Source organism: Phalacrocorax carbo, chromosome 13 (genome assembly GCF_963921805.1).
Source record: "Phalacrocorax carbo chromosome 13, bPhaCar2.1, whole genome shotgun sequence".
Taxonomy (NCBI): domain Eukaryota; kingdom Metazoa; phylum Chordata; class Aves; order Suliformes; family Phalacrocoracidae; genus Phalacrocorax; species Phalacrocorax carbo.
Genome location: NC_087525.1, coordinates 1,860,495 through 1,888,168, shown reverse-complemented (window position 1 = coordinate 1,888,168; position 27,674 = coordinate 1,860,495). Strand labels below are relative to the sequence as shown.

At 46.8% G+C, this 27,674-nt stretch overlaps 1 protein-coding gene across 2 annotated transcripts in view; it reads right to left on the bottom strand.

Annotated features, from left to right (window-relative positions):
• PRKG1 (protein kinase cGMP-dependent 1) overlaps positions 1-27,674 on the bottom strand; it is a 532,210-nt gene that overhangs the window by 482,515 nt on the left and 22,021 nt on the right. Inside the window, exon 1 of one of the 2 annotated variants that reach the window (XM_064464567.1) lies at positions 11,944-12,548. The exons of the other annotated variant lie outside the window; for it this stretch is intronic. Within the exon in view, the coding sequence (XP_064320637.1) occupies positions 11,944-12,254 (311 nt within the window). The 5' untranslated portion in view covers positions 12,255-12,548. Of the gene's footprint in view, positions 1-11,943; positions 12,549-27,674 lie in introns of those variants that run through there. 2 annotated transcript variants of the gene reach the window in all.

The following is a 27,674-nucleotide window of genomic DNA, read 5'->3' as shown; positions in this document are numbered from 1 at the left end:
TCAGGGTTGCCATGTCTGCAGAAAACACTCCTTCATGGTGTGTGCCCTCCTGCAGGCACATTAATAAATCTAGCAAATGAATGGAGGGAAATAAGACAGCTAGTTAGCGTTCCCTTGGGACTCCTCTAATGAAAGACTGCTGGGCTGCAATACAATATCCACCCCGCCACAGATCACTGCACTGCTGCCAAAAAAAGGCCACAAGAGCTCTTCCTGCCAAGGCAAGCTGTGACTCTGAGATACCCTGTCAGAGTCAGTTAAGAAACAGCAAAATAAGACAGCTGCACCACCTGTGTCCCTTCTCCAAGCAGAAGCCTCACAAAACTTCAATTATCTTCCCACAGCAACAAGTCTAACTTCCAAGTGGCGAGTCAGAGGCTGCGTCTTCCTTTCAGCAGTGTCCTGAACCAAGATAACATCAAGTAAAACTGGAGTATTTGCCTTAAGATCTTCCAACATGCTCATTATCATGGTTATCTGAGTACATCTGTGTTTGGGTATACTGCTAATAGAGAAAAGCCATTGCCTCTCCATGCTTGATTTCTCTCATGTGCCTTGCAGAGCCAGGCTTCTTCTGGGAAAACAGAAAGCAATCAAGTATCTGATGAGCAGGAGATGTGTTCACCCCTCTGTTCAACTGCTACGTTAACAGGATTTAAATGTGCGAAGATGTGTAAGGAAAAAAAACTTTTTAATATATATTTTATATATATATATACACAGACACACACTCCAACTAGTTTTTAAATATCTAGCAAGTTTAGATAAATAGCACTGTTTGAGCACTCAGACACAAGTTATGCATGACGTTATACACGCACCCCCACATTTCTAGCTGAAGTTTAGCCCACTCTTTTGTCTGCACGCTCCCCACCAGTGAGACGTTGCCGTTATTTGGTCCATAGGCAGAACTGTAATAAGGGCAGGCAATGACAAACGCTAAGACGCAGCCTCCTCAAGCAGCACTTCATCAAGCCGCACACAAAGACATATCAAGTCACTGCAGGACGACATTCAGCCATCGCATGGCGGCATGCACCGTGATGTTTTATCAATACAACTCAAAGCCATTACCACAAACGCCCCGACACCAGGCGCTCTCTTGCCTTGTGTCCTTTTTGGTGCTGGTTCTTTGGGGCAGGGGATGTGTATTATCTGTCTTTCCGCTGAGCCGAGCAAGGTGCAGGCAGCAGACATGACAGAATTGCTGTTTGCCCGTAACAGGAGGCCCACGGGATGTCACAGCTGATCAGTCACAAGTCAGCTGAATTTGTACAAACTGGCACACTAGAAAAGCTGGATTGTCAGGAAAATCAAGCCTCCTACAGTATCTTGTGCTACAGCCACTGGAAGCTCTCTGCCTCCTGACGTAGAGAGGAAACAAGGCAGATTTTTTCAGGAGATGTAAAGACTGGACCCTATCAGATGGGACAGCTTTGTAGAAGGAAGAGCTTTGGGGCTGAGAGGGAAGAGAAGGGCAAACACCTATAGGAAGAAAGAAAAATGTTGCACAGAAGGAGGACAAGCAGGAACAAGAGATCCAGGGAAGTAGTTGGGGGCTCAGAAGAGAAGGGAGAAGAGGATGGTAAGGCCTTTCCTGGGAAGAGCAGTCTGTCCTGCCATGTGAGCAGAAAGGATGGTGGCATGAAGGCAAAAGGCTCCAGGAACACAACACCAGAGCACGAGCCGCAAAGGGGACAGAGAAGACACGCGGAGGACCCCAGGGAGAACCTGGCAGTGGAGACGAAGGGAACAGATGCAATGAATTCAGCCCACAGCAACTGCAAATCACAATACTCCTGCGTTGTACAATCCCACCCCACATATCCATATCTGGCTGCAGGTCACTGCAGAAAACTGGAAAGCATAATTTCCTTTCCCCTCCACAGCCCCCTCTTTCACAGCACTTGAATGCTCAGTTTTAACTCCCTCACTTCTTAAAGAAGGAAGAGAAAGACAATAAACTCCAGTGCCTCGTTTGCCTCTTCCAGCCTCTCCGCCAAGTCCTTGCTGCCATTGGCTCCACAGCTCTGCAGCCTCCGGGGCCGGGATCCAGCTGCTGAGCCAAAGACAGCAGAAGTGAGCTGCTGTTATCACAGCTGTGGTCTCAGTGACAGCTATGTCGAACAGCCCTGCTGAAGACCGCATGTCATTTATCAGGTGTCAAAATAATTCCTCTATTTTGTGCATTAAATATATACATCAAATGACAAAACACGGTGGTTGCAACAAGACTTACATCTCCTCTGTGTGACTAAGTTTAGCTACGTTCAAACCTCACATGTAACCTCTTACAGACTTTCACCAATTTAATCAATACTGAAACTTCCAGGTAAAGAGGTGGACACTAACTCCACTGTGTACGTATTTCCAGCTCAGAAAGCAGGATGCCTGATCTTCCATTTTACCTAAAGGACTTTCTCAGGTTTTTAAGAGTCATGATTTTCAAAGCACCTCTGTAACTATAAGATCTCTATTGTTTCCAGCAATAAGGGAGAGCTGAATGCCTTCATTTGCACCGCATTTAGTTCATCTACACCTTCGTTAAGTGCTTGGCTACTGCCCTTATGTGCTGTTGCCTGATCAAACAGCAACTGATTTCTTCTATTCATCAGAAATGTTACCCACCAAGAAAGTTATTTTCCTCATTTAGCCTGTGGACTAACAAGAGCACTAATGAATTCCCCTCACCCAGTGGATCTTTGCACACAATTGACATCAAATAGGCAGTTTAAACAGTAACAAGCACTGACAGATCCCAGGGATCCACTTACGGGCGGGGAGGGGGGGGGCGGAGTAGGCAGCAATGGCTTTAGATTTTCATCACAGCCATGTCACCAGTCATTTACTCTTTTGATCCTGAATTTGAATGATACTCTGTGGCTGCTAAGCTGGAAAGCCAACAGCATTCTGATATTCCCAGAACCCACCTGTTACTGGGAAAAAATACGTATACACCACCAATATTAAAGCTTAATTGTTTCCTATCCTAATAAAAGTTCGTCTCGTAGTATATTTATGTTAATGCAGCACTCCCGTACATGTGGATAAGCACATACGTGCACTTATGCAATTGCCTATATGTATTTCTCTTGAACCTAGGATATCACATTTAACACAAGGTATGTGTATATTTACCAGACTCCAGTTTCATTTTCAGTCAGTCCAGGCAGCTACATTATGATTTCTCCTATTTGTTGAGATCACCCACCACCATTGTCACCTCACGGAATATTAAATAAGTGAACAAATTGAGCTGGCCTGGCTGGGCAGTTTTTGAATTCACTTCAAGTCTACGTCGCAGAGCCAGTCCACAGCTTTCCTGACACAGTTTGTGTGTTTAACAGGGAACAGCTCTGACAAATATGCCCACAGACCAAATCAAAAAGAATTCTAGAAAAAGAAACACAGCTCCAGGCAGGAAAAGTGTTGCAGTACAATGAGGGGCTTTATTTCAGTGATATTCTACTTCAAGATTGTTCCCAACTAACAAGCACCAAGTACAGTCCAAATATCCCAACTCTACTTTGCAATTTCAAAGTCTGAGAGCCCATTTTCTACTTTGAAACCAGGCACCAGCCCTCAAGTTTGGCTATACGTGCTCAGGCAGTAGTTTCCTAGGAAACCAGTGACTGCATGAACATTACGAAATGCAAGTCCTGTGCTCACTGTTTCACAAGTACACTGTGGCTACCTCTGTGACACATACCCTTCCAGGTAGGTACCTTACCACTGTTTCTAAAAGACCTTAAGAGAATTTCAGGTGTTTAGGATGTCAGTTTATACATAGCACATACCCAAGTGACATGCACACTTGCAAACAAACCACTTTCTGTAGATGTTGAGAAGGAGGAAGGAATTATTTGACTTGTTTTAGGCTGCGATGTAGCAAATACTTTTGGTTTTTTCCTGTTATATCAGCCCTTCAAAACAAAGAGAAGCTACACAAAACGTGAACGTCGGAGACTTCTCTGCCTGCATATATGCCCTAGAAATGGCAAAACAGCACGTGAAAAACATTTATACAAATATTGATCGTTTAGCCTGCTATAAATGCAAGTATTTTGGCACCATGAAAAGCCAAAAGAGAAGCAATACCAGCAACATAGGCAGTAAGGATTATAATTTATGACAGCAAGTGGCGTTTAAACCACCACCACCTCCAGTTCAAAAAGCACAGCTTTCCAAGAACCTGTACCTTAAGATAAGGTTCATATTCAGTGACTTCTGAAATCTCAGCATCCCACAGTATCTACCCTGAGCGGGATAAGCAAAGAAACAGGTAGATATCATAGAAGCGCAGAACCATTAAGGTTGGAAAAGACCTCTAGGATCATCAAGTCCAACCGTCAAAGTCCTTGTGTCCTTTTTAACTCTCTAAAGGAGCAATTTTTTCCCCTTGACTCATATTTTGCATCTGGTGCTCACTGAGACAGTGTTTAGTAAAGGCATGGAATCCACTCACCTTCCCAGCAAGTCCACAACACAGGTCGCTGCAAGCAGGCGGCTAGTCTCAATTTTGTGCTACTATGTACATTTTTGCTCAATATCAGTGCACTGATCGGGGGGGCAGGAGGGGGCTTGATTCATTTCAGACATGTAAGATGCACATTGTGGTTAGGAACACAGGCTGCTAAAGCTCCGGACTACTCTCACAGCAAGTCTGGAGAGCAGGTATTTGTGTCCATCATCTGGGACCTTGTTTTCTGTTGATGTATTTAAAACTATCCACCTACAGCATTTACCCAGTAATACAGATAAAAGGAAAAAAGTTAATTCTGAAGAAAATTAATTTATGGAGATGTATTACAATTAAAAATAGTTTCTGTGTTAATGACCACCTTCATTTAAGTGCTACTATCTTGCTTAAAACTACTGTACTTGCTGCATACTTGTGTTTTGCGTGTATCACCACAAAGATTTCAATATAGGTTTTGAAAAGAAGTACCATGCTTTAAAACACAGTATATTTACACTACACTGCTAAAATTAATATCAGAAAGCAGCAGAAATTAAGAGAAGTATGTGTTGCTTATTGCTACTAAGCAGAACTAAAAATAATTGAAATTGCAGCGACGTTTAATCTTTCCGTCACTCATCAAAGCAAGAATCAGACAGAAAATGACAAAACAAATAGGTGGCTTTAATCGCTTTGCCCAGTGAATTGTTTACACCTCTGGTCCTTAGAGCTCACATTCAGCATAAACATTACCTGACTATACAGCATACTTCAGAGATGACCCAGAACACTGCTTGCCAAAGGATAAAAATCTTCGTCCACTGCATAATAACTATATATAGTTACCACCACTAGTAACCAAAGCCTCAGAAGGCTGAATCTACAAAGAGCCAAACTACCAGCAATCTCATGTTTGCCACTTCACAACACATTAAGCAGCAGAGACTCCGAGACATGAGTCACACCTGTGCCTCTTGTGTAGAGGAAAGCCCATCCACCACTACCACGCCAGACCTGTCAAAAGAGAGTAAAATAACATTTGACTGACTTGCATTCACTACTATCCTTGACACGCTGCATGTTAAAACTTCTGTCAGGAAGCATATCATCCTTCACAATAAAACCTCATCCCTGCGAAGCACAAGGAGATTCTGCTCTCAGCCCTGCTGCGCCGACAGAATCACAGAATCATTAAGGTTGGAAAAGACCTTTAGGACCATCAAGTCCAACCATCAACCCAACACCCCCAGGCCTCCTAAACCATATCCCAAAGTGCCACATCTCCACATGGCACTTCTGAACACCCCCAGGGATGGTGACTCCACCACCTCTCCGGGCAGCCCATTCCAATGCCTGACTGCTCTTTCAGTAAAGACATTCTTACTAATATCCAATCTAAACCTCCCCTGATGCAACTTGAGGTCGTTTCCTCTCATCCTGTCACTAGTAACTTGGGAGAAGAGACAAACACCCACCTCACTACAACCTCCTTTCAGCTAGTTGTAGAGAGTGATAAGATCTTCCCTCAGCCTCCTCTTCTCCAGACCAAAACACCCCCAGCTCCCTCAACCTCTCCTCATAAGACCTGCTCTCCAGACGCTTCACCAGCTTCGTTGCCCACCTCTGGACACGCTCCAGCACCTCAGTGTCCTTCTTGTAGTAAGGGGCCTAAAACGGAACACAGTATTCGAGGTGCGACACAGTATTCAAGCAAGAAGCAGAACAAGTTGAGTTTTTGGGGAGTCAGGAGAGGAGAAGACTCACGAGGCGACTCTGGCATGCTGCCTTGGCCAGCCATAGCGATAAGTTTAGGACTGGGCTGCTGGGTAGGCAGTAAGTCCCACGTACCCAGATTCAGCAGCAGTTGCTACAGGAGTGGGCTATCCTTCACAGCATCTGAGAGCTTGTCCACGCAAATCAGCCAGCTGAAGCCAAACACAAAAACACAGCAGGCTTTGAGTGGCACCGTGCTGCTAGAACGGCAGGAGAAAAGTCCACCTGTCCCCATGACAGCCATCATGATGAGTGAAAAGCTAGGCAGCGGGGACCTAAGGGAGATCAGTCCCCAAGGCAAATGCTTTTGGCCACATCTCGTATTAATGGGCACATCATCCTTTCTCACAGACCTCCTACCAGCGGAAAGACACTGCCCCATCACCACTTGAGACATATCAGCAAAGTCCTAACCCTAAAGGCCTAGACCCCTAAATCCTGCATACCCAAAAACCCATTGACATTAATGGATGTCAGTGTTTAATCAAGAATTCGCAGATCTTCCCAGGCACATAAATTCTTTTTCAGAAAAATGTTAAACTACATTTAGATGGATTCAATGTTGTATCACACAGCACGTAAAAGCAACCACTCTCGAACAAATGATAAACGCATTTCAATCGGTCACTGGACACATCACACTGAATTACACCTTGATACCAAAAAAAATTTAAGGTTGCACCCCTACATCTGTTGCCGCTCTCTCCTTTTGATAGCATGTTTTCTGCAGCACGACACCAAAACCAGAATGTAGCAGGACTAAAGAGGCCACCATCCCTCGTCTGACTCCACAGCTGCTGTCCTACATTTCAGGAATCAATCACGGCGGGAGCGCTGTCTCAGTTCCCGACCACAGGTCCCTCAATTGTATCAACCACCAGTTTCTAGTGGAAAGCATGGGGTTTAAGAAAAGGGGTTTGGTTTTTGGTTGGTTTGGGTTTTTTAGATCTACAGTTTGAGAGTTTTAATTAACGGATGGCTCCTGGGTACTGCAGCATACATACCATTTATAAATACCAGCAGATAATTTCATGCAAATACTCTAAATACAAAGTGCTTTTCAAATATTTCTGAGGGTTTTATTACTATTATGATCACTTACAAGTATGCCTCTAGACCACAGAAGATGTGCACACATTTGTCTTCAAAGAACCAATTTGGCCGTTGAAGGCAATCTGTTAAATCTGTTGTATGTATCTTGTACTTCCCCTAAGGATATGCAACCAACCTTTTTTTTTAAACCAGAACTCTTAAACATGATTCATAGGCTGCTCCTCCCTCCAAAAACGAATCTCTGAGATTTTGGCAGATTCCCCAACTTTACATTCAAAGCATTCCTAAGTCTGTTAACTCAAAATCAAGTAATTTTTCATCTTACTCAACATTTTCTATAAATGACACAGCATTTTGCAGCTATCTCACTTATTGACAGGGCATACACCACCTCTGACAAAAGATAGGGCCCCATTCATTTCTTCACACTCACAAGCTCTCCGTTTCATTTTACATGCTGCTTCTACAAATTTTTTCCCCCTTCTGGAAAACAAAATATGCTGATTACAGTGTCTTCAAAAAAAGCATACAGCTGTTGCCAATCACCAAATGAAACAGCCTTTTAAAATTAAAGTCCTGGGTATTTTCCCACGGCAAATACAAAATAATGAAAGCGAAGGGATGAGAGTTACAGCTTCCTAGTTTAAAAGGCTATTCTTTGGTCTGCAGCTCTGTAAAATCTTTAACTGGAATAACAGTTGGTACAAACTCGGTCTCCCAGTATTCTTTTCATGCTGACAGGCTGTTAGCAGCCAGGATATATCCTGTGAGAGGTCAAAGGTGTGGAAAAACAAACAGAGCAGCAATTTTAGAAGATGAAGAGGAGATAAGGATTTGTCACAGCATTTTTCTACACTGGAAAACCATCCAGCTTTCTCCACAGTCTGTGCCCCCTTACTCCAGTCACTTCTTGCAAGTTTTTTCCTTTGGGAGGAGAAAGAAAAAGCCACCTATTTTAGACAACTGGCTTCTAGTTACTTGAGTACGAAGACTGATGAAGATGCTAATGCCTGACTTCTCTCACTGGTCTCATATCTTAGAAGAAAATGGCAGGATGCATCCCTCCAAGTATTAGCTATATATTCTTCATGTGAGCCCACAAAGTCCCATTTCACATTAAAAAAGAAAAAGTTTAGAGGCAAAATAAGCCCAACCCTGCAACAACAACTAAAACTCTTAACACTCTGTAATGGATATTTTTCTAAACTATATGTATCTTAAATGGGGGGGGGGGTTGTGTGCAAGGTAAGATCTTGCAGGAAATGTAATGGTATTTTTTCCATATGAAGCAATTAAATTCACTTTCACCCTTAAAAACCATTCAGAGTTTAACCATTTCGTAACCCAGAATCTTCTACGTGGAATCACAGCACGTTCCATAGACACTTTACCAGAGACAGACCCAGAGGTATCAGAAGTCTACCATGGTCACCCCTGCTCATTTCTCACAGGCTTTCTACTACTCCTGACACTACCAGTCTCTGGCTGCCTTAGGTGCTCCACCAGACCCAGCACCATTTAACTGAAAAAAAAACCCCAGGCTACCAAACAACTGAAGATTTCCTGCGTCTCCTCTTGGTGCTCCTACTTCTGTACAATGCTGGAAAACAGGATGATACTTTGGTGGCTTGTCAAAACCAAAGGTTGGATGCCATTACCTCAAGAGTCACTGAGGTTCAGCACGAATGGAGCAAAAAAGTCAACCCTTCTCTGCGTATTTTGCTAGTTCCTGTTCTGCTTCCAGGTCCTCTCCACCTTAACCTCTGGTACCACAAATGGTTACCTTGAACATCAAAATGTCATCAAGATTGTGTCACATTTGTTTAATCAAGACAAGGACCTCCCCTCAACCACACACAAGCACTGTGTAACCCATGTTTGCAACTGCACGTAGAAAAGCATAAGAAAAATCAAAATTTAGGTATTAATGATCCCAAATAAACTAAACCACTTGCACTTCCTCACTCAGTCTCCCAAGTACATCCACCACTAACAGAGCAGGTGATCTGGGTTGTATTTTAATCATTTACAGGTAACCAAAATACACGTCTCCCATTTTCCTTTCTTTAGGTAGCCATATCTTCCTTTCCACTGGGATGCTCAAATTAAAAGTGCTCATCAGTACAGTTACGGATTTAGGCAGGCACCCAAGGGCTGACTATCACCAGAAGACGTCGTGTCGCCTCAGCAGGTGTCCATCCTTGGGCGTGAGGCTTTGAGGGCTTCTTGTCACCATAACATGATGGCTCAAACAGAAAAGCAAACACTTCCTAGAGCAAGCTGTGAGCAAGTATCGTATCCACCTCAGTGATTAAGATCTGAAGCTTCAAGTTGACTTAAATATCATAAATAGTATTAAAAGTGTGAGGTCAATATTAAATACTCCCTCAGGCAGGTGGTGCGTGCTACACTCCATGTGAGACCTACATTTACACAATGAGCAATTAAAATTCAAGCTGGGAAATGTTAATTCAAGGCTTCGTCAGCCTTCCTACCTATTTCACCATACACCGCAGAGGCTCCAGGCTTCTTCTGCTGACACCTGAAGTGCTCCCCCAAGCTTGGGGGAGGTGGGGAAGGTCAATTCCCCCTCTGAGGGCACCGAGGGGCGAAACCACACACACCCCTGACAGAAAAATAACCATTTTTCGGGTGCGATATGCTGTCCTACAATTTAATTTAGGAAATTAATGGCCCTGGGCCACCTTATCCCACCTTAGACGTTCACCAGGCACACCCCGGCTTGCAGAGACCCACCCGCCCGCCCGCCCGCGCTCAGGGGAGCCATCCCCCACACCTGACAGAGCCCGGCCTCTACTTCTGGGGATGTTTTTTCTTTGTTTTCGGTTGTTTTTTTTTCTTTTGGTCCACCAGTTTCTCCCGGCCGCCCTTTTGAATCCAGGGCCGCGACGTTCGCCTTAAAAGGGCAAAGTATCTGTGGAGAAAGGGCGGCGGGAAGGGGGGTGGGTGTGCCGGGCGGGAGAGCCGGCAGCCACCGCCCCGCCACAGGGCGCCCCGCCCGGCCGAGGGTCCCCCGGGGGCAGCGGGGCCGGCCCACGGCAGCCGCCCTCCTCTTCCTCTCCGGGCCGGCGGCTCTGGCGCGGCGGTTGCCAGGAGACGGCGGAGCCCCGCCATGGCGGCGGGCAGGGCCGGGCCGGCGGCACCGCCCGGCCCCGGCCCGCAAGGGGCGAGTCCCGGCGGCGGGCCGGGACTGCTCGGCATGTCCGACCAGGGCCACGGGGACCCCCTGAGCATCGTCCTTCGCAGCGGCCCCACCTCGCCTGCAGCACCTGTGCCACCTGCCCGCCATCGCCTCGGCCCGGCAGCAAACCCGCACCCGCGGGGGGCCGGCCAAGCCCCGCGGGGGGCTCCGGAGGGGCCTCGCTGGAGCGACACAGCGTTGAGGGGCTGAGGGCGCCGCCCGCCATGTGCCCTCACAAGCGGCTGGGGGGGGGATCCCAAAGCCCACCCAAAAAGAGAACCCCAACCGCCAGGACGGCTCCAACGATCGCGCACGACTCCAGCGCTCCCGTTTCGTTCGGCGAGGAATATGTCGGCCGCAAAGGGGGAGGCGGATTCATCCACCCACCAGCGGCGGGGACGTCGGGCCCCGATCGCCGCTAGCCGAGGGGCACGGCCCGGCAGCGGGGCAGGGGGAGGCGGCCCCGGGCTGGCCCCGCCACCCTCTTCTTGCACATGAAGCCAGGCGCTCTCCCGGCGGATCTCTTTTTCTCCTTCCCCCCCCCCTTACGGAGCGCTGAACCAAATGCATTGCGATTTATTGGCTAGGAAAAGATACTAAGGAGGGGGGGAGAGTGATTCCGCTCCTGCGAGGTCTCCGTTTTCTCCATTAAATCGCTATAATTTGCCTAGTCTGCGGCAAGTGTGAAACCAGGACAGAGCATCTCCCGGGCGTGCTGCGAGCTGGGAGCCGAGGTTCCCCGCAACTTTCCCCTCCCGCCGCCCCCCGCGCAACCTGCAACGGATCGAGACATTGCAACGAGCCCCTGTCACTGCCTTCCCTCTCCCCCCCAACCCCCCGAAAACACCGGCACCCGCCGAGCAAGGGAGGCCGGGCGGGGCGGTGAGAAGGCTGCTTGCTGGAGACCCGGGCACGGCACCCCGCCGGGCTCCAAGTTGCCCTGCCCGCCCCGCTGTGAATCGCTCCCTGCAGGACGCCGCTCCCCACCGGAGGGGAGAGACCCCTGGCCTCGTCCCGTCCCCTCTCGCAGCGCTGAAGCCGCCAAGCCCGCCATGCGCTCCGGTCCAACCCGCCGGCAGAAGAAACTCCCCCGGTGGCAGCCCGCCCCTGCCCGGGCTCGCCGCCGTGCCTCCGCCGGCGAGGTGGGGGTTGGGGGCGGCCGGGTCCGAAAGGTGCCCGGCCGGGCCGGCCCGGGGGAGAGCAGCTCTCACCCCCGCACCTGGAGGCTGCTGTCACACATCCCCCCCTCAAGCCCAGAGCTCGTAACTTTCCCACCCCGCGGGGCCACCCGGGAGGGTGCGGGGCGGGGGTGGGCGGCACCCCGGGCGGCCGCGCTTCGGGGCTCCGCTCCGCGCCCCGCGCCGTCCCAGGCGGCAGCGGGGCCGGGGGCTAGACGGGGAGAGGCACGCAGTGCTCCCCGCGGGCGGTGGGTATCCGGGGTGAACCCCCTGCTTACTGTGGGCTCTTGGGGTAGAAGGGGAGGGTGACGTGGCTGAGATCCTGGATGTCAAAAGCCGTGGGCTCGGCCGAGATCGCCTGCCGCTTGGTCCTCTGCTCCCCCTGCAAGGTGCCGGCGCTCTGCTGCTGCGCCTGCTGGGTGGCGGGCCGGATCACGGAGCGGTACTTGTCCAGCTCGTTCTGCAGCTTCTGGATCAGTTCGTCCTTCTGGTCCAACTCCAGCTCCAGCTCGTCGATGAGTGCATCGCGCTGCCGCAGCTCCTCGATCTTCTCCTGCAGCGCGTACTGTAAATCCCGCAAAGTGCCCATGGTCCTGCCGCCTCGCTTGCCCCTCGCCTCTCCCGGCAACTTTCCCCCCCGGGCCGCCCGCCGCCTCCCCGCACTTGGGCCAACTTCGCCTCCGCCGCCACCTCCGGCCCGGCCCGGCCCGGCCCGGCGCGGCCCCGCTGCCCGCCGGGGCCCCGCCGCAGCCGGACCCCCGCCGCCGGCACCGCGCTCCGGAGCCGGGTTGTTAGGGGCGATTTCGATCCGCCTGCGTCAGGCGAGGCTGGAGAGCGAGCGGGAGGCACACACACGCCGAGGGGGAGGGAAGGAGGGAGGGAGGCAGGGGCGCCTGCGAGGATGCACATGCTCTCCCCCGCTCCCTCCCTCCGGCCCCGCCGGCTCCCGCACCGCCCACAGCCCCGCGCCGCCGGCCCGCGGGGTCGCCCGGGGGGGGGGGGTCGCGGGGAGGGGCTGCGGAAGGGCTCGGCCGCCGGGAGCCCGAGCCGAGCCCTCCCCTCCCGGCCTTTTGCAGGAGGAGGCCATCAAACAGGTCCGAACCCTGGGAGATGGCTGCACAAACCTGCCAGCTCCGTCCCGCTTTCGGGGTGTCCCCTGCTCCTCTCCCCTCCCCTCCTCTGCTCCAACCAGGGGTGCTACTTTTCCCTACAGAACTTGCCTGGCTCCTCTCCCATTTACTTTTTTTTAACAGACAATTTTTGTTGTCTTCTCTGAGTGAAAGCACAAGCCTGTGCCTGGCATGGCTCCTGCTCAGTCTCAGCAAGCTTTGGGCTCCAAAAACCCAGATTTTAATGTGAATATCGGCCAAGTATGCCTGTGCTGGAGAAGCCTGGAGGCAGGGCTTATGGAGAACTTATGGAGAACTAAAAAAAAAAACCTAACTTAAAATATGGGAATTAGACTTCCCGTGTAGCCTCAATACCCACAGGAAAGCCTAAGTTCGTTTCTGCCATACATAACACGATAGGATTTTCCCAGTGTGCGAGCACAATGCCTCATGCACTACGATTTTCTGCGTGCTGACAAACCTCTACACGCCTCTACCTATACGATACAGTGCACAGGTCTGCAGCACAAAAATAACAAAATAACTGAACTGCATCAGCTGAGCCCTCAGTGCCAAATGGCTGTTTTCTTTTGTCTTGCCTGCGTTTGCCAGGCACGGAGTGGACAGCGAGGTAGATACGTCGCGACAATGCGGCTCCTGGGCTTGGCCCTCCAGGGCAGAAAGAGGGATCTGTGGGCAAGAAAACAGCTGGTTTGGGGGTTCCCGATAGAAAACCCCACAGCCCAGCGAGGTGCAGGCGCCCTGCAAGAGCTTAGGCAGCACTGGGACATCGGCAGAGTTTTGTGCTCCGATGTTTTCAGGTCAGCAGAAGCAGCTGCTTCGGTTCCCCCTTTGGGAGTTTGATACGGGGAGAAGAGAGCAGCCCTGGCTACATTTTTTGCAAGTAGGTGGTACCTACGTTTTTGTGTTTGCTGCCAGCAGTGTGTGTAGACCTCCCATTCAGGCATTAGCTGGAAAGGAGAGACATCCAGACAGAGACCATGTTTATGGCATTGAGCTTTTTGGGGGGTTTTTTGTTGGTTTTTTTTACTGTTACATACTGGCACTTGGATGAGTCCAAAGTTCCAGCTTTCAACATGCAGATGGTCTTTATAAAATACATTAAAAAAAAAAAAAGAACGGAAGAGGAATTACAACTGCTGTCTGCTCAGTGCTGTTGTTTGTAAGGGCCTGGCCTCTGTTCATAAGCATGAGGTCGGCAGGTTCTTCAATGTGTTTGATACCTCCTGCATTTTTTGAGATGCACGTGAAAAAAAAGAAAAAAAATCAGGTTATGTAAAATGCTGCAGTTTTCAGTCCCCTTGATGCATATGTGCCAGGCACAAAGTCCCCTGGTTGTTTTCACAGGTTGCCAGAGCGCTTTAAGTTCAGACAGCATCTTTTACTGCATATTCCCTCCATTTCCATCTTGTATAACTCGTAGGAACAGAAGAACCAAACACCTTCTGAACATTTCCATTTTAAAGACGACCAGCATTAAATAGACGTACTCCTGCTGCCTACAAACTAGAAATCAATGATAAATAAAGTATTTTAATAGCATTCAGCCGACATGCTTGAAGTTTTATTGTTTTCCTCTCTACAGAAGCGATACCAACTTCTGGATGAGGGAGATGGTGATACGGTTAACTGAAACCCACCGGGCTTCGAAGGAATAACAGCCCTGGGGGAAATGTGCATAATTTCTCGATGACAAGCGGTAAAGTCACACTACTTGGTTTCTATTAGAGGTGCATAGCCCGGGACTGAGCCAACAGTACCTAGATCAGAGAGAATCTGGAGAAAACTGTGAGAAATTACAGGAAATAAAACTGGTGAGGAATTCAACTGCGTATATAAAAAAGTATATGTTTACAGGTGGGAAGCAGATTTTCATAAGACCTACAAGGTCTAAAGAGAGATTTTATGGCTCAGTTTTAGATTTGGGACTATAACCAGCAGCTGTCGAGTCTAAGGCTGATCTTCCCTCATTTAAGGATGAGGCCAAAGCAGCCCAAAGGGCTTCACAACCTGACAGCTGAGTTCTGCCATGGGAAGGCAGCCAGCAGTTGCCTATTTTTGACTATTCGCTGCTCTTCTAAAGAAACTATTGGGCGAGTGCAGATCTCCTCCCTGCGGTTCATACTTCAGGCTTTCCTGGTACCGGCTGGTGTGTAATCTCACAGATCCCAGGGATCCACTCTGATAAAAATAAAACCTCTGATCCCATTCCTTTCAACTTAAAGTTTCCAATAAAAAAGAAACCTCAGAGTCTCAGAGCAGCTGCTTTTTCTTCTTGATCCGGTGAACGGAAATAAATAGCTTTAGGGAGAAGAATGGCAGGAATGCACCAACTGGCTTGGGTTTCGGGAGGATGGGATGAAGCTGCTTGCAGTTTGTTAACGGAGCCTTTGGCTACAGACATCCCAAAGCCTTTTTCTGATCCGATCACTGTGATATCTGACTGGATGTCAAGCAAGGAGGAAGCTGAAAAAAAGAGCATCTGCAGATGGGATCCTCTCTGCCCCAAAACACCGCGTGCCACAGCTTGCTGTTGGGAATCACACGGAACAGGGATGTTTCTTCTCTTCGAACAGGCTCTGATATACTCACAATATTTCCCCTCTGCACAGCTCCTAGGTTTTAATAGCTTTTGCTTCTAAACCTTTCAAGGCTCATCTGTCACCAAATGCACCCACTCAGCTGCCATATTCCAAGCTAAAAACATATTTGAGAGCTCTCTATTCTGCAAACATCTCCTCAAGCTTGTCAATCAAAGCTCAGGTAGCAAGTGGGATCGCTGACAGGCAAATGTCACCTTGCTGCAGGCAGCCAGGACAGCGCGGACAGAGAAGCTGGAGATGCATCACAGAGTACATGAATAAACATTTTCCTGACCCTAGAAGCATTTTTTTCCCCTGCCTAATCCACTCCAATGCCAATCCTTACTCTTTCCCCAGAATATCTACGGGAGCAGATCAGCCTGTGGCAGAAAGTTGAACTGCTTGGATTTTGCAATGCATTTCTCTGCTGCTCGGGGCTTTGTGCAGATTTGGGAATGTGTGTGACCCACAGGACTCTACCAGGTGATGGCACACAGCCGGTTGCAAAGCCAAATGCGTTCCCTACATGCATATTCGCAGCAACACCTTTACAATGTGAAGAAGGAAAGACTAAAAATACAGGAAGATCTAGAGGAAGGCAGCAAGTACATGAGCTGAGCTCTTGCAAAAATCATGCTACAGCCAACTCAAGTTGCAGTTCACCCTGGAGAGTCACTGCGTTTCATCCGCGGGATGCTACACACACACACACCCCCATTCCACCACGACTCGAAATTCACACCAGTCCCTGAGGCAGAGGAAGGAGTGCCACCTACTGAAACTAGAACACATCTGACTCCTCCCTAGGGCATACTTGGCCATTTTTTTTTGCCTTTTGCCCCAAACAGAGTGCCTCCGGTAGCTCCTTCTGGGGCCACAGTGCCCTACAGATTTGCAAGGGGTAGCTGGAAAACAATTCAGCCCCCAAGGATGGGGATGAGGATGGAACTACGGTGTCAAAGCAACCTCACCAAGACCAAGGAGCAGGAATTGGCAGTATTTGAGGAGTGCTTCAGCCCCATTTATCTCTGAAAATAAATCCTATTGTCTTGTGGCATTGGACGTTCCCTCTTATTTTGGTCCTTTCTGGAGCCTCTAAAAATGAATGGAAACCCATTTGTTCCTCCCTACCAAAGGGATGGAGATATCCAGGGCTGGCCACTCTTGCAGTGAGTGCTGTCTTTTAAATCCCATTGATTCCCCAGCGCTGAAAGTCAAATCAACATCTCAACTGGATTATCTCAAGGATTTTCATTTAGTATGTAGATATGTAGATTCTTTCCATTATCAGTAAGAAACACTGAGAAGTAGCTCTTGTGAAGAACATGCAACTGCTCCAGCCTGCCCTAGGAAATCCTCCCAGGATGAGGATCATTTGGCGTAGAGTGCACAAGGAAAAAAAATACCCCAAGACCTATTAACAATACCAAAAAATGCTCACTGCGGAGACAAGATAGTATGCTGTACTGCAATTGGTAATATGCTTAGCTTTTTATACCACATTAGGGTCATACATAATAACACAAAAATCAATGTTTGTGTCATGCAAGGCAAAAGGATGAGACATTATGAGTGTACAATAGCACAGAATTATCCCTGTAACAGGGTGGTTTCAAGCCCTCCTTCCCCTTGCATGCACAGATGTATGCGCCAGAATCAGATTTAAGGTTCAAGTTTCCTGTTCTTCGTGGGTCCTTTGTCCAGAAAAATAGATGGCATGAAGGGCCTAATGCACTGGCAAGGTAAGACGTAACCCTTCCCTCATCATTTTTCCAGGCTGGAGGAAAGCCTGTACCTCTGGTTCCTGCTGGGTGGGCTACAGAGCTGAAACAGTGGAAGAGTATCAGTCATCTTTATGGGAGGAACATGAGTTTTACATAAAAATGGCATGAAAAAATTCTTCTTAATATCCAGTAGTTGAATACACATTCAATAAGCCCTTCAACACTTTTTCCTTCCATTAGAGCAACCAAAACTGTCCCTCTGACTTCTTTTCCCCACTAACAAGACCCTTTTCACACCAGCCCTGCCTATGTGTCTAAAGAAACCACAGATCCTCTGCCCTCCCAAAAGCATCTTTAGTTGAAAGATGTCTTTTGAAGCAAGGTTTTTTCTCCCATGATCACATGGAGAGCTGGATTTTCAACAGCTCACCCCATTTGATGGTTGCACGTGGTGGCAGTGGCTCTCTGCATCCCTTCACTTCAGTGCTGGTTCAGCTGCTCATGAGCCCCTATAGGGTAGGAGGGGGTGCTATGGGCTTACTGGTAGCACCTTCTCATATCCTCAACCTAAATGAAATCTTTGGGTCTGGGCTTTCTCCAGGAAAGAGTAAACATATTTTCTGTGCGCCCCTAGATTGGAATTGCAAATAGCAGCAGATCTCCAGGTAGGTCAGGTGTGAGAACCACCGTCCCTGATCCTGATCCCTCCCATCCATACACTCCTCAAATGACTGGTTGATTTTTTCCCACCTGCCAGAAAGGGCTGGACTGCCCAGCAAGGTCAGACGTGAGCAGAGCTTAGACACATTTTCCCGTAGGCTGGATTAAGTCAGAAGTGGCTTCAAAATTATTCAGCTGCCTCAAGAAGTCTCTTTAGGCTCATGTTAAGCAGCAACTTGTTCTGAAAACTGCCAACATAAATACTTAGTGCTGTTTTGCAGTTACTACAATTAGACACTGACTATGCCCCTGCTTTTCTCAGCAGTCCCAGGGCACTGACTATGTAGAGCAAAAGCAGCATTTAGACAAGGAGAGCCCCGTAAATGTAGTTTTCTTTAGCTTTTAGCCTTAAGCTACCAGCAAATGAACCAAGGGACCAATTAAACTAAATGTAAGGATGCAGATCTAGTCTTGGAGCCATGAAATACAGGATATAATGGAGACAAAGTTTATAGAAAGTATCAAATCAATTGACGTAGTTGGAAAAAAAGATTCATTCTGGCTCTCTTGGATGTATCCATGAGATTGGAAGAAGCTGAAATGTTAGAAGGAAGGTGTTGGATCTGAGGCCACCAATTTTCATGGAGTCATGCCTGGGATAGCCAGGCCAGCTTCCTTGCCCTCTCGTCAACTAGAGTTTAACCACTTGGGTCAGCCCATGCTCAGTGACCCTTTTATCTTCACTATTCAACATACGTTCGTCCTCCCTCTGTATGATATCTCAGTGGTGAAGGGGTGGGAGAGCTCGGCGACTCATCCATCACCCAGGCGAGGCACCAAACAGCTTGGGGTTACTGCCTGAGGATGAAGACAACCCAGCCTGATCACACAATAGGGACAACATCCTAATGCCGAAAAGCTCTGCAATTCAGTCAGTCGTTGAACAAAAATTACCCAAACCTTACTTTTCAGAGGCAAGACCATTACAAAGCCATTGGCACAGCCAGAAACCCTACAGCTGCCTAACATGCTCTGGCCATCACTTTTGTATTGCGTTGCTTAGGAAAGGCACTTGGGCAGAATATATACCTGACCTAACCATGTTACATGGTCCAGGCAATCAGGAACTCAATGGGGCGGCGGGACATCTGGGGTCAAATCCAGCTTTCTGCCTCTGTTTCTGACTTCACCTGCTCTTACTGACCTTTCCCATCTGAGATTATCTCTTTGTCTGTCTTTATGTGGGACTCCAATTAGCAACAACAGCTTCCAGGAGCAGATTTTGGAGCAGTGATTCTCACACTGTTATTCAGCACACACAGAATCCCAGAATCCCAGGTTGGGAGGGACCTCAGGGATCATCTAGCCCAACCTTTCTAGGAAGAGCCCAGCCTAGACAAGATGGCCCAGCACCCTGTCCAGACGACTCTTGAAGGTGCCCAACGTGGCCGAGCCAACCCCTTCCCTGGGGAGATTATTCCAACGGTGACTGTCCTCACTGTGAAACATTTCCCTCTCGTGCCCAGCGGAATCTCCCCAAGGGCAACTTGTGTCCATCCCCCTTGTCCTCTCCATGGGACTCCGTGTAAAAAGGGAGTCTCCATCTTCTTTGTAGCTGCCCCTTAAGTACTGGTACATGGGGATGAGACCCCCTCTGAGCCTCCTTTTCTCAAGGCTGAACAAACCCAGCTCTCCCAGCCTATCCTCGTACGGCAGCTTCCCAGTCCTCTGATCATCCTGGTGGCCCTTCTCTGGACCCCTTCCAGCCTGTCCACATCCTTTTTGTACAGCGGGGACCAGAACTGCACACAGAGCTCCAGGTGTGGCCTGACAAGCGCTGAGTAGAGCGGGATGATGACTTCTTTCTCTCTGCTGTCTGCTGGTAAAAGCTTGCATTGACCAAAAATAGGTTTATCTTGTGATCCAGCCTGCAATTATTCATGGTACACTTTTAAAACACTACACGAGCACAGCTCAACTCATCAGCTGTTACTATGCAGTTACATCTTTTCCTTTCTCCAATGTCCATTGCCCTCTACCACTTGCTGAATTCTTTAGTCATGGTTCTCTGGTTGCAAGAGATGGAAAGTCAACTACTCAGGAAGGTATGAACAGCAAGGGACTTGTTTTCCCCCAAAGTTATATTAGTCAATAGCAGCTCATTTCTACAGCCTAATTTTGGCACTGCTTGATGCCATTTCTTAACTTCCTGGGTTTAATGGTAGCAAACCTCTTGCCAGTCCTGAGCATTTGCAATTCTGGGTGTTCCCGCTCATCGCCCTTTTGGACCCTGAAGTGTTTCTTATCTCTCCTTGCTGGTAATGCACCGCTCACCTACCATAATTGCCTTGGTCTGTTGGGCTGATTTATCCAACCTTCAAAACAATTCATTCATATTTGAAATTGGATTAGAAATAAACACATTTTCCGCTACCACCGATATGAAAATAACCAGCGTGTTACCATTATTTTATGATGAATGCATCATGAACAAGTGCACCGTCTCTTTATGTAATCAAATTAATTCCTCTGCTTATTAAGAATTATTATTTGAATGTTTCAGGTATTTGTAACAATAAGCACAAAGCATAGATTTTAAGCCTGTGTTTTACATGACTGTACAACAGACTGGTGTCTCTTAAAGATAAATATAAGGGGCACTGAAAGTTGCCTTCCTTTTTAGAAACAGTTTCATGCTAGAACTGAAGTCTTTTTCTGACATTTGCATGTCCTGAGCAACTAGAAAGATTTGAATGAACTACGAATCTTTAAGTATCTAGAAATGTTTATGTCCGCAATTCTAGCAATGCTAAACCTTTCCTTGCAGGAAACATTTCCAGAAAAGGTTCGTCCTCAAGGTTGATCCCTGTGATCCTTTAAGGCTCAGAATATATGGCTGCATCCCACAAAGGACCTGGCTCGTTAAGGTACCAAAGAAATATCCATGAATCATCCAGGCACAATCTGCAAACAGGGGCTAACACCAGGTTTCACAAAGGTTTACCAGCGCTCCACTGACTTCTACAGCTATTTCTTATTTATGCTTATGAAACTTCATCAGGTTGGGCTCTCTGAGTGTGTAAAAATGTTTATGCTCACAATTTTCTCTTTGTTAATGTTTGCTCGAATTGATTGCTCTACTCATCAGACCATTAGAGGCCAGTGTTCGCCTGATTTCTTAAGCATTGCGAACATCTTTCAGCTGACTGCCCTGCTGCGCTGGGTGAATCAGGATGGGTAGCACCTTTCTTCTCACCTTTGCACAATTTCTGCTTCAGATCAGCAGCCAGACTCCTGGATAAGGTGCAGGGCTCCCTCCTCGACGTCACTGCACAGCCAGTACCCCATCTTGGAGGAGGGTGTGCAACCACATCTCCTCACTAGCCACAGGCAAGTTGAGCTCTGCAAACCTTGGGCCACAGTGCCTTTTCTGACCTCCATCTCCAGATGGTTTTGCTCTGATCCTGACGCCTCTCCATTGCATAGTATTAAAACATGCGTTGAAACATGCTGGGAAGGTTCGCCTGTGCGGCTCTTCTCCACCATAAATGTGCTGGGAACACTCGCCCCTGCACATCTTCCCCACCGCCTCCTAATCTTTGATCTGGGTGGAGAACAGCACAATTTTCACTGCTGGGGAATTATGATACCAACTTGTGGGAGCTTCCTCAAACCTAGAAGGAAAAATCCTTTGGAAGTGATGATGTCACAAAGACATCATCCACTTTGGGTCTGCTTCTCTGTGCTCTAGAGAAAGAAAGATTTCTAGGTTGGTATTGACTCTTCATAGGCTACTTCTCTGCAAGAACTGTTTCTGTTGAAGCTTTATCATCTAAGCTTTTACCTGAGCAGCTTGGCCCAAACAACAGGGCAATTTCTTCATTCCCTTATTTATGCCATCCATATACGCAAACCTCAGTGTACAAACTCATCTTCAGAGCATCTGAAACACTGTGAAAGGGTCTTGTGTTGTTAGAATAGGGAAGGATAGGTCCTGGTACACGGCATAAAAACCTGCATTGTGGCAACCAGAGAGGCAACATATTTTATACTTCTGCTCCCTGGAACAAGAGTGCAAGTTCACAACCCACTTCAAAAATCCCCCTGCTCCTTTATGGATACACAAACATAAATTTGTTGTTTTGTTTTGTTGTGTTTTCTTTTCTCTAAGCCTGCTCTTTTCCTTTTTCTTTTTTGCTTAAAAGCCATGACTATCAGCAAAACAACTTCTTTCCAACTCATGATTTGGGCATGACGTAGCATGAAGCGCCGTGTGCCACCTCCCGTGCGGTGGGTGCTTGGCCCCTTTCTGTTCCCTTACATGGCCTGCAGCTCTGGCAGGCACAACATTCTCCACATTCCTCTTTTTTTCCCCTGCTTTTTAATTCTCATTTTTTTTAGGAGGAGAAAACACAAAGCACAAGGAGTAATGCTGCCCTCTAGTGCCCTGCTTTCCTAGCTTGAGGCACATGGCTGCAAACCTTCACACCAAATACTTGTTGAATCTCCACCACCACAAAAAACCCAAAACATCAGAAAAAAACACACTCACAAAACACTCAAACAAAAGGCAATACAGAAGCAAAAATATGCGTGCATTGGAAAAAGAAAGAAAGAGACCACAGGGGCCAAGAGAATTGCTCGAACTCAACTTTAAGTTCCCACTGATATATTAACATATTCTATTTCTTAGCAAGAGGGTAGGATTAATATCGGAAGTTTTTCTCGAGTTAGCTATTACAACTCTAAAGAAGTGAACGTGTGGCATATTAAGGGGCATATTTATATAAAAGCAGGCATTTATAAAACCACAGTACTGTCTCTCTATATGTCCCCTATAGTAGCCAAACTCACAGCCTTCTTTCTCCTTAATACTCAGTTTACTTGATAAGCAAATTATTTCAGAGCTGTAATAGCTCTACCTGCAAGTCCCAGCAGACCAGACATCACGTTTTAGGTGGGTTTTCTTTACCACACCTGTATGAGTTCCCCCTAAGGAGACGCAAAAGATAGGTCAATTTGCTGGAAGTTTGAATCGATGATTTGATTCAGTGATGGATATTAAATCATTGATTCACACCGATTCCTGGCTCTTGGCTCAACAGCCAGTACATGCTGCCACTGCAATAACATGCAACAACTCCGAGCGTGCACATAAACCTACAAATCTCTATCTTTTAGTATTAATGACCAATTCAATAACCAATCTGAAAAAGGAAGACATTTAATTTTCACTATATACCACAATTCTGTACTTAGTCTCATTTCTTTAGATTTTAAACTATTCTAATTTCAGGAGCCTGAATCTTTTTCCTTTCAATTTATATTCCCTTGTAAACTCTCAGAAAAGTCAGTTAAGTTAAAATAGCTCATGATAATCCACCACACATACACACATATATCACTGCAATCGCAATCAGCCCATCACCTCAGAAAAAACCTCCCCAAAGTCCTCAAGTGTACAGATAAAGTTAAACTTCGCAAGCAAACTCTTATTTAAAAAAACATTAATGTAATTTCCAGGTGGAATTGGTATTGATTGGGCAGCAGAACAGCAAGTGCTAAGCATGGAAGTCTAAATTATGGGGAGAAAATCAATACAGGAGCCCCACTAAAATGGACTATTCAAATAGATGTTTGTTCCCCTCGAGCTTCTATATATTTTTTTTGTAGGGAATGCTCAGCAGATGGGGTAAATAATGTTTTTAAAAGGCAAATTAAACCCAAACGGATTTGAATATTCAACAAAATAAGTCTGTCCTCAGGCTGAAACAGTACAGTACCCAATTCTTTGGTGGCAAAGCAAGGTCAGCCCACGGTCCAGCTGAGAATAAATTAAAGCATGTCCCAGCTTACATTGTAGAGAGAAGTAAAACCTTTTATTAGCCCAGATAATGATGCAGGAAGAAAGAGGCATGCTTTTAAGACTAAGCCACAAAATATATTTGTGCTGTCTATAAGCAATAAGCCACAAAATATCTACCAGGAGATGATATTGGACGTGTGAATCCTATGTCTCCTATACAGCCCATGAATGAGAAAAATTCTGCAATCTGTGCTCTTTTGAAGGCATAAGCAACAGCTGATATGCCATAGTCATTTCTTGTTCACAGGCTTCTACAGCCTGAGGTAGATTTGAAATCTCAGGGAGTATTAAACATCTCCATGAACCTGCATGGACAAGAACTGCACCAAACATCTCTGCTTTGCATCACCACCCTCTTCTCAAATAATGTTCATTGATGGAAACAAGTTAATTTCTCACCTGTGGCTTCTCCTCTTCCTTCTATTGAGAGGCGTTATTAGCTATTACTCCAGCTATGCAACTAACATCTGCATATCAATGCAACCTATTAAAAAGTTTCACCAAAACCATCAGAACTGAAGCAGGCTTTGAGATTTTCAGGGGAGAATTCACTTCACCTGGGTAATTCCTTGATGAGAGGGAAAGCTCAGAGCAGAGGGAGATACCAACCCTTTCCATCGTCTTGGGAGATCAAAAGCATTTCCTAAATTTCTCTAACATTAACCCATTTTAAGAGGGTTCTTCAAATTCTATAACAAACTGCATCCATTTAAATTCAATACTAATTAAGAATTACCTTTACAGCAAAAAGCAATATTTATTAACAAAACAAGAGCAGGAGGAAAATGGGCATCCCCAGAGATTTTCCTTTAGACCCTGACAGACTTACTGAAACGTCCTTTGAGGAATCAGGATGGCAGATGCCTTCTTATGTAAATAAGGAGTCTTAGACATATTTTCAGCACGATGCCTTTAGGGAAAATAAAAACCACACAAGAAGTGAGCTATATCTGAATATATCCACTTATATTAATAAGTAGGAAGAGTCAGAGAGGGTGTATTTCTACAGGAAGGCCTATAGTGTAAGTCAGTTATCTGCCTACAGTGCAGCCAGTTCCAACTTTCTGGAAAAAAAACTCATTTTCCTGAGGCTAGGCATTATTTATCCACCGGAGGGAGTGATGCAGACAGAGCATTTGGACAATGACCATTTCCAGTCCTAAAATCTCTGTTGACATTAATTAGTTGAACTTAAGGTTTTGAATTAATGCAGCATTTTTCCTTTGTAACTACTAATACTTTTTTTCTTTTTACTGGAAAAGTCTTTTACCATACATTCAGGTTTTGCTGCCCACTGAATGGCAAGTTATGTGTTTGCAAAACTAGACCTTCAACTTGTACATCATTATTAGGACTTCTTCCATGATGCCTGTGGATTTAAAAATATATATACACTTGATTTTTCCCCCCATCTCTCTACCTTTTCAGTAACACATAAAACAGAAATGGTAGAAAAGAGTAGGGACTGGAGCAAGGTGTCTAGAGTATAACTAACAGCTCTCAGAAACATCTTTAAGTTCTTGCAGAGACCAGTGATTAAAGCTTTAAAGAATATACCTGCCTCTCCCCGGAAGGAAAGAAGGGCCATTTGATCATTCAAACCACATTGTTTAACCCATATTTTTTAACTACTGCTTTAGTTTATTTTTATTTCTTTTTAGCCTATTTCTGTTCCTAAAAAACATGAAGCAGTCTAAAACATGAACTAAGTGCAGCTCCTGCTAGCTGCACGGGTTAATTAACATAATTACTCATTCGTATCCTGGTCAGCTTGCTGAATTCACAGGCTGTATTTCCAACTTGAATAATTTAACAGGTATTAATTATTTATACCTTATAGCTCTTTCAAAAGAGTTGTTCGGAGTCAATGCCAGTTATTAGACTTGGCAGACAAAGCCAAGCACTGCCCCACGAGGGCCAGCTCCACCGTCGTGCCTGCTTTATCCCAGGCGTTGCAGAAGGGAAATGAGGTTTGCATTTAGCCACCAAAAAGCATCATGCATTAGATCTGCCTACATCCAGTGCTTAATTTATAGATGATGGCAGCAAGTTCAAAAGAAACTGAAAAAAATACATCTCCCTGCTAAGCACCTTTTTCTTTTTTCTAGTCAATATAATACATTTTAAGAGGCAAGATTTCAAGCAGGCAGACATCCTTTCCCCATAATCTTTGCAATGATTTTCTCTTCCAGTAGTCAAAGTGCTGGTTTCTAGCTAGGGAAAGACCATACGGCCACGAAACGGTCATCAGAACATCCAGAAAAGGCGGAGTTTATTGAACATCACCCACCCACAGCTTTATCTGGGCCTGTCCCACCAGCTGCCCCTGCAAGCTGCCAAAAAAGCCAGGGTGATCTCCTCCTGCTAGGAAGAACCTCTCCACCTTCCTCCTTTGCTTCAGCGGGGACTTCGATGAAGACGTGGCTCCATGCGAACCCAGAACGTGAAGTTATGACCAGGGAATAAGTAGAAAACAGCTAACTAAATGGAGAAATAATGACTAGGGGCCGATAATAACATGGATCTACTGGTGGCTCAGGCTGAACTGCTTTTCAGAGTGCTAATATCCCCATTGTGGGAGAGGACACTGAGCAGCTGGAGATGGTGTTGGAGAAAGTAAGCAAATACCAGAGACCTGGAAAGAAAAATCTTTATCAAGGACATAAAGGGCTCAATTTGTTCAGCTTGTGGGGGAAAAAAAAGACTAAGAGAAAACTTGATTATATTAAATATACACCACAATGTAGATTAAGTGTTTAGTATTAAATGGCATTTTGGAGTAGCAGGAAGAGGCATTACGAGAACTATAAGACAAGAAAATTCAAAAGAAAAATGAGGCACCTATTTTGAACATGAAGGGCAAACAACTGTGAGAACAAACTCCCTAGAAAAGTGGTAGATCACATACGTGTCCACCTGCAACTTGAGGATGGCAGTGCCACCTCAGCCACCTTCTCCTCCGCTCTGCCAGTGCGCTCCAAGGTGCCCATCACAACCCCAGCTGAGCAGGTTTATGTCATAAAAGCTCCACACCAGCCAGCTTTTTTCCTGCCCAAACATATTTATTCACAAATCTTCCCTCTTGCTCTCCATCTCGGGGTCGCTCGTTGCCATTGCTGGTGTGGGGGACATTGCAGCCACCCGACGTCCCCTCCATTTACAGCTCCTGCAAAGGGCCGTGCCGACAGGAAAATATTTTGCATGGCCCAGCGGTGTGTGCCAGCACACAGGAGATGCTTCTCCCCACCTAACAGTTGTTTTTTGGGGTTTGGCAGCTTTCACCCAGGAATTCTTCCCCAGGGTTTAACAGATAAAAATACCAGTGAATGAACAGTGCAGCCTTTCAACCTCCCCTGGTCCCGCCAGGCCAGCGCAACCTCTGGTTGCATCTGCGGAGCTCCTCGGAGGGTGGTGTGGTTACCCAGAGGTACCCAAGGGCACCGCTGGCTATGTACTTTACCTTATTCAAACCATCTGTTTAAAGATTTCTGGTCTATGAGTCCTTTTACGAGAGCAGAGGGTGGGGAGGCAGGCCTGAAAGCGCTTTTTCATTCCCGGGAAAGCTTGGGGTCTGTGCAGCCCTCCAGCTTTTCCCTCTGCAGTGACCTCCCTCCATTCCCCAGCAACTGAAGCATCATATTTTTTGATCGTTTTTAACCACTTCCCAGCATTAAGCTAAGGGTTGTCCTCTGCATTTTTCCCCCTTCACCAGGGTCTCAAGGGACAAGTAACCTTAAGTTAAGGCTACAAGATGTGGGTCTGTCATTGCCTTAATCATAAAACATTGCCCATCATGTAGAAGGTAACACCGAAATAATCCATGTGTTTAATCTCCAGCAATAAAGGACTGCCTGGTAACCTCAGCTGGTGTTTCAAAATGCTCCCATCTGCTACCTCTAGGTCGTGGGTACCCAGAGTCTCAGGCAGCCTCTCCCCGTCGGTCACTTCTTATGCACGTGCATGGAGAGAGGGCTCAGTCACAGCACCCACAGCACCCAGCCCCTCTCCCCCTCCGCAAGACAAGTATCACACTTCCCCCACTGGTTT